The 13,557-nt window shown below is 37.5% G+C and overlaps 2 protein-coding genes across 2 annotated transcripts; both read left to right on the top strand.

Moving 5' to 3' along the window:
* The first annotated feature begins 30 nt into the window (after positions 1 to 30).
* Positions 31 to 5,876, top strand: LOC103953884 (probable sucrose-phosphate synthase 1). Its single transcript, XM_009365688.3, has 13 exons — positions 31 to 380; positions 487 to 576; positions 994 to 1,235; positions 1,519 to 1,582; positions 1,712 to 2,410; positions 2,608 to 2,724; positions 2,877 to 3,008; positions 3,137 to 3,313; positions 3,502 to 3,555; positions 3,661 to 3,723; positions 3,826 to 4,761; positions 4,962 to 5,089; positions 5,354 to 5,876. Exons 1-13 carry the CDS (start codon positions 195 to 197, stop codon positions 5,631 to 5,633), a joined length of 3,168 nt encoding a protein of 1,055 aa, XP_009363963.2. The 5' UTR covers positions 31 to 194; the 3' UTR covers positions 5,634 to 5,876.
* A 2,999-nt stretch (positions 5,877 to 8,875) lies between these two features.
* On the top strand, positions 8,876 to 12,092 carry LOC103953883 (heptahelical transmembrane protein 1-like). Its single transcript, XM_009365687.3, has 4 exons — positions 8,876 to 9,532; positions 10,035 to 10,127; positions 10,952 to 11,000; positions 11,136 to 12,092. The coding sequence occupies exons 1-4, from the start codon at positions 9,192 to 9,194 to the stop codon at positions 11,829 to 11,831; spliced, it is 1,179 nt and encodes a 392-aa protein (XP_009363962.1). The 5' UTR covers positions 8,876 to 9,191; the 3' UTR covers positions 11,832 to 12,092.
* Positions 12,093 to 13,557: the final 1,465 nt, after the last annotated feature.

The raw sequence follows: 13,557 nt of genomic DNA, 5'->3' as shown, positions 1-13,557 counted from the left end.
AAAGCCACCGCCACCTCCTTCCTCCTTCCCACCACCCCCCAACAGTCGCATTCACATGCATAAAACCCCGCTTCCATTTCTCACTCTCCTCCACCGTCCACAGCTCGCTTTCTCTCTTTCTCTCTCTCACTAAATTCGCAATTGGAATCAGCTGCCGAACCAGCGGACGGTGAAAAGCTCAGATTTGGTGATTAATGGCGGGGAACGATTGGATAAACAGTTACCTGGAGGCCATTCTGGACGTGGGACCGGGACTCGTCGACGATGCCAAGTCGTCGTTGTTGCTAAGGGAGAGAGGACACTTCAGTCCCACCCGATACTTCGTCGAGGAGGTCATCACCGGCTTCGATGAGACCGATCTCCATCGCTCCTGGGTTCGCGTAAGTCTCACTCTTTCTCTCTCTCTCCCCTCCCTTTTTTTCTCTAAGTTGTGTTTCTGCTCTGTTTTCTGTTTGATTGATGATGAAGTGTGGGAATCAATGGCAGGCTTCGGCGACGAGGAGTCCCCAGGAGAGGAACACCAGATTGGAGAATTTGTGCTGGCGGATTTGGAACTTGGCTCGCCAGAAGAAGCAGGTTTTTCTTTTAGCTTACTTTTCGGGTTGTAAATTTTCGATATAGATTGTTCTTTGTGAGATTTGTGCCTCTTTGATTCGTGTGCTGATAACTTGGAAGCTAAGATTGCTGGATTTGTTTCTGCATTATATAATAATAATAATAATAATAATAATAACAACAATAGTTTTTCGGGGTGTCTGTTAAATCGAATGTTTTATGTAAAGTTTGCTCCTTTTAATTTGTAATTGTTACGGAGTACTAATTGTTTGTAGGGTCTTTTCGATTTTTGATTTTGGAGGATGCTGATTCATGAATACGCATTAATTAACAAATGAGACGGTTATTTCAGGTGAAATTGAAAGAAAGAGAAGAGAAAGCTTACGACGATTTTGCTTAAATGTGATCTTTTTCTTCTCACTGTCTATTCTTCTGCAGCTTGAGGGCGAAGAATCTCAACGGAAGGCTAAACGTCGTCTTGAACGCGAAAGAGGTCGCAGAGAAGCTACTGCTGATATGTCTGAAGACTTGTCTGAGGGAGAGAAGGGAGATACGGTGAGTGACATGTCAGCTCACGGTGATAGTCACAGAGGAAGACTGCCTAGAATTAACTCTGTTGACGCGATGGAGACATGGATTAGCCAGCAGAAGGGGAAAAAGCTATATATTGTACTAATAAGGCATGAACTGAACTTTAATGTTTTAAGTTTTGTATGTAATCATGGCTATGAATTATTGGTCAGTGTTGCATGGCATCTCAAATGATAATATTAGATATGCTTTCAGTATTTAATGGAAGCATGGAAGTGATAGTTTAACTTGCTGCTACAGAGAACTTAGTCTGATGGTCACTAACCGCCCATCTATCTCTCTCAATTTTGAGTTGTACGGAATATGATATCAGGGTCTGCATGAATTTTTGTGTTTTCTTAATAATGTTTCTGAAGACAAGTATTCATGCAGCCTTCATGGTCTCATACGAGGTGAACAAATGGAGCTTGGTCGTGACTCCGATACTGGTGGTCAGGTAATATTTTGTTGTTAATGTGGTTTCATTCCCAGTCTCTGATTGCACCGCACATTTATTTGATATGGTAATTCATTCTGTGGTAGCTTATATAGCTACCTGTATAATACTGGGTTTATTTTCATTCAGGTTAAGTATGTAGTAGAACTTGCACGGGCATTGGGCACCACGCCAGGAGTGTACAGAGTTGATCTGCTAACAAGACAAGTGTCATCGCCGGATGTAGACTGGAGTTATGGTGAGCCGACAGAGATGCTGACTCCAATAAATGCAGAAGGTTTTGAAGAAGAGATGGGGGAGAGCAGTGGTTCTTATATCATTCGTATACCATTTGGTCCCAAAGATAAATACATTCCCAAAGAAGAACTCTGGCCACACATCCCTGAATTTGTTGATGGTGCATTGAACCACATAATGCAAATGTCCAAAGTTTTGGGTGAACAAATTGGTGGCGGGAAGCCAGTCTGGCCTGTTGCCATCCATGGGCATTATGCAGATGCTGGTGACTCTGCTGCCCTTCTATCTGGGGCTTTAAATGTACCGATGCTTTTTACTGGCCACTCACTCGGCCGAGATAAGTTGGAGCAACTTTTAAAGCAAGGCCGACTTTCAAGGGATGAGATAAACAAAACATATAAAATAATGCGTCGGATAGAGGCAGAGGAGTTAGCCCTTGATGCCTCCGAAATAGTTATTACCAGCACTAGACAGGAGATAGAAGAGCAATGGCGGTTGTATAATGGTTTTGATCCAATACTGGAGCGTAAACTACGAGCTAGGTTGAGGCGTAATGTGAGCTGTTATGGAAGGTTCATGCCCCGCATGGTGGTAAGTACTGAGATCTTTCATATTCTTGTTGAATGCTTTTCCATAACTCTAGGGGAGGACTTGAAAAATGGCCCAATTTGAGTAGGGTATGCTTCCGAGTGTGTTTTTTTGTTGCTACCCTGATCAGCACTGTTTAAAGGGTACTCATGGCTTGCTCGTTTTATAAACATATCTTACGAATTTGTAGCTCTGTGCAGGTAATTCCTCCTGGAATGGAGTTCCATCATATTGTTCCGCATGATGGTGATATGGATGCTGAAACAGAAGCAAATGAAGACCATCCAACTTCTCCAGACCCACCTATTTGGTCTGAGGTGCTAGTTATTCGTAATTCATTTTTACTCTGATTTCTTTCAGAGTATAGCTGATGAGTCAGTTTCAATACGTCCTGCTTTGTAACTTACAAGCCTTGTGTTTTCATGAATTATGCATTGACTGGTGCCAACCGAATTATTTCATGATGCAGATAATGCGTTTCTTTACCAATCCTCGCAAGCCAATGATTCTTGCCCTTGCTAGACCAGATCCGAAAAAGAACATTACAACTTTGGTCAAAGCATTTGGAGAATGTCGTCCACTAAGAGAGCTTGCCAACCTTGTATGTTAAAATCCTTAATGCACTTTCTTGCTGCTGATACCTTTGTGTTCTATCTGATCTGCTGATTGGCTTTGTTGCTGAGCCAATGTCATTTGTTTAACCTTTTTCTTTTCCTCTGTACTCTGCAGACACTCATTATGGGTAACCGTGATGGAATTGATGAAATGTCAAGCACAAGTGCTTCTCTTCTTCTCTCAGTGCTCAAGCTGATTGACAACTATGATTTGTATGGGCAAGTCGCATACCCCAAACACCACAAACAATCTGATGTTCCCGATATATATCGTCTAGCAGCAAAGACAAAGGTGCCTATCGTTCAACATTGTATACCTGCAGTGCTCTTGTAAAATTCTTTTTATTTTGTAGCTACTAAAAATTTACCATTACTCTCATTTTATTGTAGCGTTTAGTTTAATATCATTAGCTACTATTTCATACCCAAAAACAAGAATCAACTCTCAGTCTACTCTTTTCCTGCTAATGCTTTTTGCAGGGTGTTTTCATTAATCCAGCTTTCATTGAGCCCTTTGGACTCACTTTAATTGAGGTGCAAGTCTAAAACTTATCAGGAGTTTTGTGTGCTATTCCACTATTTATAATTTCTTGTTCTTTTTTCACAAACGAGTTTAACTTTTGCGCTTTCATTGTACAGGCAGCTGCTCATGGTTTACCTATTGTTGCCACAAAAAATGGAGGCCCTGTTGATATACATCAGGTATGCCTGCTCATTGGTCGTAAAGAATTAATAAAAGTTTCTATATTATTGTACATAGAATTGTTGTCGGAATTCCAAAACTGATTGGAGTTATTTCTGCAGGTGCTTGACAATGGTCTTCTTATTGATCCTCATGATCAGCAGTCTATTGCCGATGCTCTCCTGAAGCTTGTTGCGGATAAGCAGCTTTGGGCAAGATGTCGGCAGAATGGGTTGAAGAACATTCACCTATTTTCGTGGCCTGAACACTGCAAAACTTATCTATCCCGAATAGCCAGTTGCAAACAGAGGCAACCACAGTGGCAGAGAAGTGAGGATGGAGGAGACACTTCAGAATCAGAATCCGCAAGTGATTCCTTGAGAGATATACACGATTTATCTTTGAACTTGAAGTTTTCAATGGATGGAGAAAAGAGCGGAACTAGTGTAAATGATAGTTTAGATTCTGAAGGAAATACTGCTGACAGAAGGAGTAAAATAGAGAGTGCTGTTTTGGCATGGTCAAAGGGTATTTCGAGGGACACGCGGAGGGCTGGGTTCTCAGAGAAAGCAGACCATAACAATGCTGGAAAGTTCCCAGTTTTGAGGAGGAGGAAACATCTTATTGTCATTTCTGTGGATTGTGAAACCGTTACAGAACTTAATGAAATTACAAAAAATATTTTTGAGGCTACGGGAAAGGAAAAGGCTGAAGGCTCTGTAGGATTCATATTGTCAACATCCTTGACCATAATCGAGATACGTTCATTTCTGGTTTTCGGGGGCTTGAGCCCTAAAGATTTTGATGCATATATTTGTAACAGTGGCAGTGACCTCTACTATCCATCTATTAATTCTGAGGATCGCCCCTTCGTGGTCGACTTTTATTACCATTCACACATTGAATACCGTTGGGGTGGAGAAGGATTGAGGAAGACATTGGTACGCTGGGCAACTTCAGTTAATGATAAGAAGACTGGGAGTGAGGCAATTGTTTCTGCAGCTGATCAACTTTCAACTGACTATTGTTATGCTTTTAAAGTGCAGGCACCAGGAAGGGTAAGTGTTTGTCAATTTTGATTCTGGATCAGTTTGGTATGAATTCTTAAATTAACAAGAAAATCATTGGTACGTTGATACGCTGGGCAACTTCAATTAATTATAAAAGTTACCCTTGAATTTTTATTGAAGCATGTAATATGTTATAGTGTATTACATTGGATGTACATCATCGGAATTCTTTTATTTTATCTTTGCAGTTACCCCCGGTAAAGGAGCTTCGGAAGGTGCTGAGGATTCAGGCTTTACGATGCCATGTAATTTACTGCCAAAACGGGACCAGAGTGAACGTAATTCCAGTATTGGCATCTCGTTCTCAAGCCCTCAGGTACAGTATTTATGCATTACTTATCTACACTATTGACTTAATTTATAGTGAATTTTCGCTTTAAGGTCATTGGACCAGAATGAACTCATCACGTCCATGGTAATAGTCTAGTAGAATCTAATTACAGATACCACTCAAAAGTAATAAGGTGAATGCTAATGTCCTGTTGTCGACAAATCCAAACGATCGTTGGTTTAGTAAAATTGTAAAACTGCTTTGGAATTGCTTTGAATATTTGATCACCGAAACAAGCATTTGCTTCAGGTATTTATATCTCCGATGGGGGGTAGACTTATCGAAAGTGGTGGTTCTCACTGGAGAGTGCGGCGACACGGACTATGAAGGATTGCTCGGTGGACTGCACCAAAGTGTAGTACTGAAGGGAGTTGGCAGGAATGCAATCAGTCAACTCCACAATAACCGAAACTACCCTCTAACCGATGTCCTGGCACTCGACACCTCCAACATAGTTCAGACCAGTGAAGGTTGCAGGAGCGACGATATCCGTGCTTCCTTGGAGAAACTAGGAGTTCTCAAGAACTAGAAGTGTGCATTATTTGTAAAGCCTTCCCCATGAGCAGTTTTTCTCTATATCTTGAACCTTTTGCCGCCCCCTCCCCGAAAATTCGTTTGCCGGGGGATTCGACATAAAGCTCAATACTTGTATTTTCATCAAATTTAAACCTTTTGTTACTTTCTGGCTATATTTTTAGTTAAGAAATAAAAATAGTCAACATATGTGCAGATTTGGAGGAGGACGATCTCTCTCTGCGATTTCATATGTTCATCCATAGCTTGCCTTTACTTAGCTGTTGATGTCATGACTCAAAACCAGGTGAGCAATTTTCATGGACATGTACACCGTCACCAGTGGCGTGCTGTCACATATAACATTACTGCCCTTCATGCACGAGCCCATTTGCATACAAAAAACATTTTTGGAATCACGGCATGTTACGCGTTATTTACACGTTTTAAATGTATTTATATGCATGAATTGCTTCCATAATTTTTTTTTTTTTTTATGACAAAAAGAAAGTCAAATATTTGAACTAAATGAATAATATTAGACCATACTAGAAGAAACTCTATAGTGTAGATAACATTGTTTGTTTAAAAAAATATAATCATTTGACAACTAATTGAATCACATTATTATGCGCGTGCGAAAAAACTTTTTTTATAACTGGCACTACGTGCCTCTTAAGTGTTTAAAAATAGAGAAATAATATTTAATAAACAACCGTGTGCAAAAGATATTTTTTGAATCAGTGCACTACACGTGACTTACACATTTTAAATGTATTTATATGCGTGAATTGCTTCAATATTTTTTTATTTCATTATTTTCTTTTTTATCACTAGCGCTATGAGCCTCTTAAGATGTTTTGAACACAACATTCTTAATTTTTCTTATTTTTTATTATATTTTCCTTTCCCCTTCACTTGGGCACTTGCACCATCAACTATCACTCATTCTTTCCTTTTTTTTATTCTTTTCTTTCTTCCCACTTATACTTATATTTATATTATATTATATTATATTTCATTTTTTGAACTTTTTTGTTTGAGGGATATTTTTATCCTAAAATTTTTGGTGAAACCGGTGACTCTAAAAGGGCCTCCTGGCTTTATATATAAGGTTAGTGTTGACATGAGATGTCGCAATTTTAGTGTTTTCGTATCATTGAATCCTCTCTCCAAAAGTAGATTATGAAAGATGTGGATTTGCAATATTTGTTTGTGGAGAAGATTTACATGGACCAAGGTCTTGTTCATCGTCTTGTGGCGTTCAATCCATTAATATGCATTGTTATGTGGAAAAATTGCATTATTGGATCAGAATGTCAAAATCATTTTGAACCTGTTTCGTGGTGTCCCGGCAAATCTGTATCGTGGTGTCCCAGTAAATCCTTTTTGTGTAAATTGCTCTCATGTTAATGTTTGCGAAAGTGTGGGTCTCCTCCTCAAGTACACTTGTAGACGTGCCATTGTTAAACTTCCATGGAAGAGCATGTGTCCGTAGGGTCACAATGTATTTATCGAAATGAATTCAGATCTTATCCGGATCTTGCAGTTCGGAATCGATAAATCGAGAAATTTAGATAATTGAAAAGAGGGAGAGAGAGATTTGAACTTTTGATTTGTGTGAGGTATGTCAATGTGATGTACTAATGGAATTGTAAGATTGAGAATGAGTTGTCCGGCTTTTTTGACCCATCGACTCCGGATTATGAGATCCGAAGAAGATATTGATTTTATGGAACGTAATGTCTAACGTACAGCTTCTTCCCGGTCGAGATTGAATATATTAGATTTCTCCCCAACTAGTTTGAACAAAAAACATTACTAAAGGAAAACCAAATTATGTTGTATGGGAAGTTGTTGACCAACATTATCTCATGGCTTTTTTATTTCTTCGTAATTATGATGAAATATTTGAAATATTGACGTGCATCTATACTTAATAAATCGAAATCAATTTATCGTCTTTGATCTTGACCAAAAACCAAATGAAAAGTATGCTTGCAAGTTAATAGTTAGGTTGGTAAGAAGGGGCAGTATTGATGGCGTGTAGGATAACGGGTAGGAATAAGATAAAAAGTTCGAGGTTGGAAACTCTTTAGGGTTTGTCCCTTAGTTTGTAAAATGAAAACAACAAATAGAATTTACATTTTTATGATTTGAGAATGCATTTAACAATTTAGTTTGAGAATCAAAACGTTTAAAATACATTTGGAACAAAATGTCAAAGATGGTGGTGGTGGCATTAGTGACGGTAATGGTGACAAACGTGAATTTTTTTTTAATCAAATTGTAACTTGTTTTATAATATACCTTTTATTTTTTTATAATTTGAAAACTATTTTTGAAAAGCAGCGGAAACATCTAAAGAACTTATGCTGAATATTGTTTCCTGCGCTTCTCGATTTCATGTATATTTTCACATATCAGTCTACCGAACGTATTTTTCATCCATTTTTTTATTTAAAAAACGAAAAATTGTTTTTCAAAGGGTTAATGAACATACCCTTATTTTTCACTAAAAATAAGTAGTTAGGTTTGTATATAAGATGAAATTAATTACCATGCATCGGAACTCATCCTTGACCATCCACAATCAGGAAGCAACGAGGTAAATTTTGTCATACAAATGGGTGACACCATTGCATCGATCGACGAGCCGTAAGATATATTATAGGATAAATTTTTTATTGTGATATGAACATGAGTAATACACCACTTGTTTTTATATAAGTGATGAGAAATTTTTTTTTTAAATTATTAACTTTTGAACACATATATCACACCCTTTGTATAATGACATATGTTGTATCATCCCGTGTATCGGTCACATTGAAAAATCTCTCATATTATACATGTATTATGTATACATGTTAATTTTTTTAATTAATATACTGATTAGGAATGTGAAATTGAGAATTAAACAAATTAAAAGTGGGTTTTCATGTCAATTGGTTGATCAGTTTTGTTTTGGTGTGAACGTAATGAAAATATGGTTAACCAATTAATATCCATTCTTCCTATAAAAACCAGGCAAAGACGTCATGCATTCTCGAATAATTTAGGTATGGATTACTGAACCAACCAACCAACCATGCTTACATTGCCAAGCTAGCTGCTCGCCCCACGCCACCATCCATGCAAACAATTCTTCCATATATATACTCGAAATACGATCACTTAGTGTTATTATTCGACTTAAATTATAAGCGTAAATTATCTTATTCACGTTTATTATAACACATAAAATAATATATCTTGTGTTTTCCGTACTTGCAAAAATGTCTTTGTCAATCCATGCATTTCATATTTTTTAGTATCGTGTAATCCAAACATTAAAAATAAAATTTTATAAGTTGGCGGTTGGTTGGTGCAGTTGTGCAACCTCCAACTGTACTAAATAGGCAGCCCCGTTATCCCATCCAATCCTCCGGTTCTTCAAAACCATAAGCCCGTCCGTCTCCATATAAATTTTGTAACCCTACAAATCCAAATTCGTCTCTGTCTCTGTCTCTCTCTCTGAAGCGAAAGCCCTCCTCCCTCCACAACCTCCTTGTGATTATTTTGTCCGGCGACAATGAGTCCCAAGGAAGGAGGAGCTCTTGCCAGGAAGAGATATTCATCAAAACAAACAACTCCTGCTTCTGCGAAACAAGTAGAAGAAGAAATTAAGAATCAACAAACCCTAATCCGTAACATTTCTTCTGCAGACAATATTAAGAACAAGAGGAGAAGGAAGAAGAAGAAGAAGCAAAACAAGGAAAATCCGAAGCGGTACGGGTTGATGTCGTATTGGGAGTTGCCGGGGTACATGAAGGACAATGAGTTCATACTCAATTACTACCGGGCCGATTGGTCTCTCCCGGAAGCTTTGTTTAGCGTTTTCCGGTGGCATAACGAAACCCTCAACGTTTGGACGTATGTTTTTTTAATTATGTTATGATCAATTTTCAATCCAAATTTGTTTATTTTTCTTGGTTAATTTCTTCATTAATTATTCGAATTTCAATGTTATTTGTTGAATTTAGATTTTAGTTAAAGGGTTGAGAACCCTCTTGATATGCTTGCTGATGTCTTGATTGAGGAGAATTCTCATCGCAACCTTAGTTGATGTTGATGTAACTTTAATATTTTCTGAGTATAGCTCACTATAGTTAAGTTGTTTTGTGCTAGACACTCTTTTTCTTTTAACCGGATTGAAATCTCCGGCAAGATTTTTTATTGAAGCACTTTTATGCACACTATCCTCTTGCTTTGTACGTATTCTTATTTTTAATGAATATCGTACTTCTGTCATTAAAAAAAAAAAAGATTTTAGTTGAAGGGTTTTCTTGTATAATTCCTTTAGAATTTAATGGTTTCAATAATTTTTGTATTTTCTCTGAAATTTTTTTATTTTTTATTTTTAAATTAATTACAGGCATTTGATCGGGTTTGTTCTGTTTCTGGGTTTGACTATGGCGAATTTGTTGGAAGTGCCTCAGGTAGCGGATCTCCTTGGCTTTTTTGCCAGGTTGGTTGGGGATTTTCTTTCTTTTACTCTTTCTAATTCTGTTTTTGGCAACTTTGAATTTTTTCTATTTGTATCTGATATCACTAATTTTGAAATTAGAATCGCGAAAGGATAATGACTGATCATAAAATTAGAAACTGAGCAACATTAATTCGAATTTTATGTCTTTTTGTGAATAAATTTATTTTTATATTAGCAATGGTCGGAAAATAAGGAATTGAACCTAGAATCTCTGACTCTGAGCATGGGATAAATGCTCTTGGATAAAATTATTAGAAAACCACTCTTTTTGTTAAAAATAATTTACTAGCTTTATTTTTAATAAATAATTGCAACCATACATATAAATAATTATTCCATACATTTTAGTCTTAAGACTTCAAAAACCCTATGATTTTAGAGTACATCCCATCAATGCATAATTTAAATTGCTAAATCTATAATTGTTGGGTCTGCTCTTAAAATTTTCAGAGAATTTAACAGCTGAAGAATCTAAATTGTTTAAGTCAGAGATAATGTATACTATACATTGCTGTATTTTATATAGTATAAGCGTTTTGGCCAATCACATTTGTGATGTATAGTATTGTATAAAATTTTAAGTGATAATTAAGTACTTGAGCATCTAGGAAACTAAACTCTTAATTAGAGCTTGTTTTGTAAGTGATTTTAAAATAGCTGAAAGCGCTTCTAGTAGAAAAGTTTTTGAAATCAAATCATTAGTGAAAATGCAAGTGAATTCTAAAAAGAACACTTAAAAACGAGCCCTTAATCATGCAAGTTAGTTCTCCCCTTCTCATTTAATTTGTATTTGTATGATTCAGGTCCACGCATATTAGTGGAGTCACAAATGTCTCCCGTAATTTCATTTCGGTAATTGACTTTAATTTCTAATGAAGTTCCTAATACTATTGTATTATTATAGCATTCATATAAGTAGCTACTTCTTGTGATCACAATCTCCTTGATATATGATTTCGAAAATTAATTAGTATATAAATTTAACAGGGGATGACAACAAATTTTATCGATTTGAAGCAAATGACACCTCAGGATATGGAATTTGCATCATCAGTAGCATCGGCTGAAATGGGCGTGGCACATTGGCCATTTTATGTGTTCCTCGCCGGCTCTATGTTCTGCCTCCTCTCAAGCACCATTTGCCACCTCTTTTCGTGTCACTCACACCCATTAAACCTCATGCTCCTCCGCATAGACTACGCTGGCATCACCACCATGATCATCACCTCTTTCTTCCCTCCCATCTACTACATCTTCCAATGCGACTCGCGCTGGCAGTTCATCTACCTTGGCGGCATAACGGTCATGGGCATTTTCACCATCGTGACATTGCTCTCGCCAAAACTCTCTAGCAGCGAGTTTCGCACGTTCCGCGCCTTGTTGTTTGCGTCTATGGGGTTGTTTGGTATTGTCCCCGCCATCCATGGCAGCGTTGTGAACTGGGGGAATCCAAAGCGCAACCTCACTCTAGCATACGAGGCTGCCATGGCGTTTTTCTATTTGACGGGGACAGGATTTTATGTCACTCGGATTCCGGAGAGATGGAGGCCGGGGTGGTTTGATTTGGCAGGGCACAGCCATCAGATTTTTCATGTTTTGGTGGTTTTGGGTGCGTTGGCGCATTATGGTGCCATTCTTGTACTGCTAGACTGGCGAAACAGCTTTGGATGTGACAACAATTAAATTTTAAATACTACGTCACATACCAGCAAGAAGGAACTCAGCTTTCTTTTTTTTGGGTTGCCATAGGTTGAGGGTTGAGCCTCTTGATTTGTATTGATGGGTAGGGGAAAACTATTGATTTGTTGATAGCCAGCTTAGAGGAGAAGCAGAGGTTGTCATGCATTGTGTTTTTTACTTAGAAGAATTCCAGGAAAAAGAAAAGTTGAAAAATTTGTTCTGTGATTTAAACAATTACACTGAATGATCATATATTGATTAGGCAAGAATTAGACTTGAGTTAGGAATTAACAAGATTTTCAGTTTCTCATCCATGAAAGTAGAAACTGTACTGAGAAATTGAGACACGAATAATCCCGCTCTTTGCATGAAGTTAGAACATATAAATCCATTAACCAAGGTTTGACCGTCCATGCAAATAAATTAGTATCTTGACATCAACAAACGTAGAATTTACTCGTTCTTTATCCCTAATTAGTTACAGGCCTTGTTATATATGCCACATTTGCCACTTAAACTGTTAAACCCAGACCACTCATCAACTAAGTACCTTATACTTAAAAAGTTGTACAAAAACCATTTTTCCCTGAATCTTAAAGGTCCATTATTGATTGGAACTTGAAAGTTAATCATTTCATTTGTAACAACAATTGGAAGAGGCACTCACTTTTACAGCTTGTTGATGATATTGTTAATTAACCAAATTTGTATTATCTCTTTGCCCTTAAATGAGGTAATGGTTCCTTTTGTTGGGGCTCGAATGCTAATGATAATTTCTCTGTTAAGTCAGCTACTTAGATTCAAAACAGCATCAAAGGTACCAATACTAGACATCAACTATTATCAAGAATGTGGAAGGTACTAACACCTGGTTGCAAACTCGGGCAAGGTTAAACAAACGCATTAATTTAATTTGTCCCAACTGTCCTTTATGTACCACAGATAATGGAGATCATGATCATTTATTTATCAATTGCAATTTTTCAAGACATGTTTGGGCTACAATCCCGGATATATCACCTGTAAATGATAACACTCGTTTGGGATTGTTGGAATGGTTACATAAGCTTGATGATTCAGGTAAAGAGAAACTTGCTAGCCTTAGTAAAGCGTTTTTATTCTGCTGCTGGCAAATCTAACAATGGAGTTAAGTTGGCTAGAAAATAAAATCTGAAAATTAGATGGGAACCTCCTCAAAGAGCGCTGCTGAAAATCAACTTTGATGGTTCTGTTATCAACTCCAAGGCTGCGGCCGACTTTGTGATCAGAAATGAAGATGGTTTGCCTTTTGTCGCTAGAGCAAGAAGCCTGGGAGAGAATAGCATTTTTGTAGCTTAGGCTTTAGCTTTGAGGGATGCTTTTTGGTTGGGTAAAGGAAAGGGATTCAAGAAAGCTTGCGTGAGGGTGATTCTAAACTAGTTATTGATGCAATTAAATGAATCTGCTCTACTCCTTGGCGGCTGAGGAACATCATTGAAGACACCAAGTGGTTAACGACTGCTTTTGAAGTCATTTCATGGAACTATGTATACACGGAGGCGAATTTCTTGGCAAATGCAGTTACAATCACTTTTAATTTTAATAATTTTCATGTTTGGATAAGGCTTTGCGTTCTGTGGCCAGAAAAGCCTTCTTGTTCGACTGTATTGGAACTGGGTGTGATCGCGGATCACACAACCTACTGTCTTATTTTCTTATTAAAAAAAAAATCCTACATATAAACTCAATA

This window comes from the organism of the source record quoted next, unplaced genomic scaffold (assembly GCF_019419815.1).
Source record: "Pyrus x bretschneideri cultivar Hongxiangsu unplaced genomic scaffold, Pyrus_bretschneideri_v1 Contig44, whole genome shotgun sequence".
Lineage (NCBI taxonomy): Eukaryota > Viridiplantae > Streptophyta > Magnoliopsida > Rosales > Rosaceae > Pyrus > Pyrus x bretschneideri.
The sequence above is the reverse complement of the archived record's forward strand: the minus strand, read 5'-3'. Positions and strand labels throughout refer to the sequence as shown.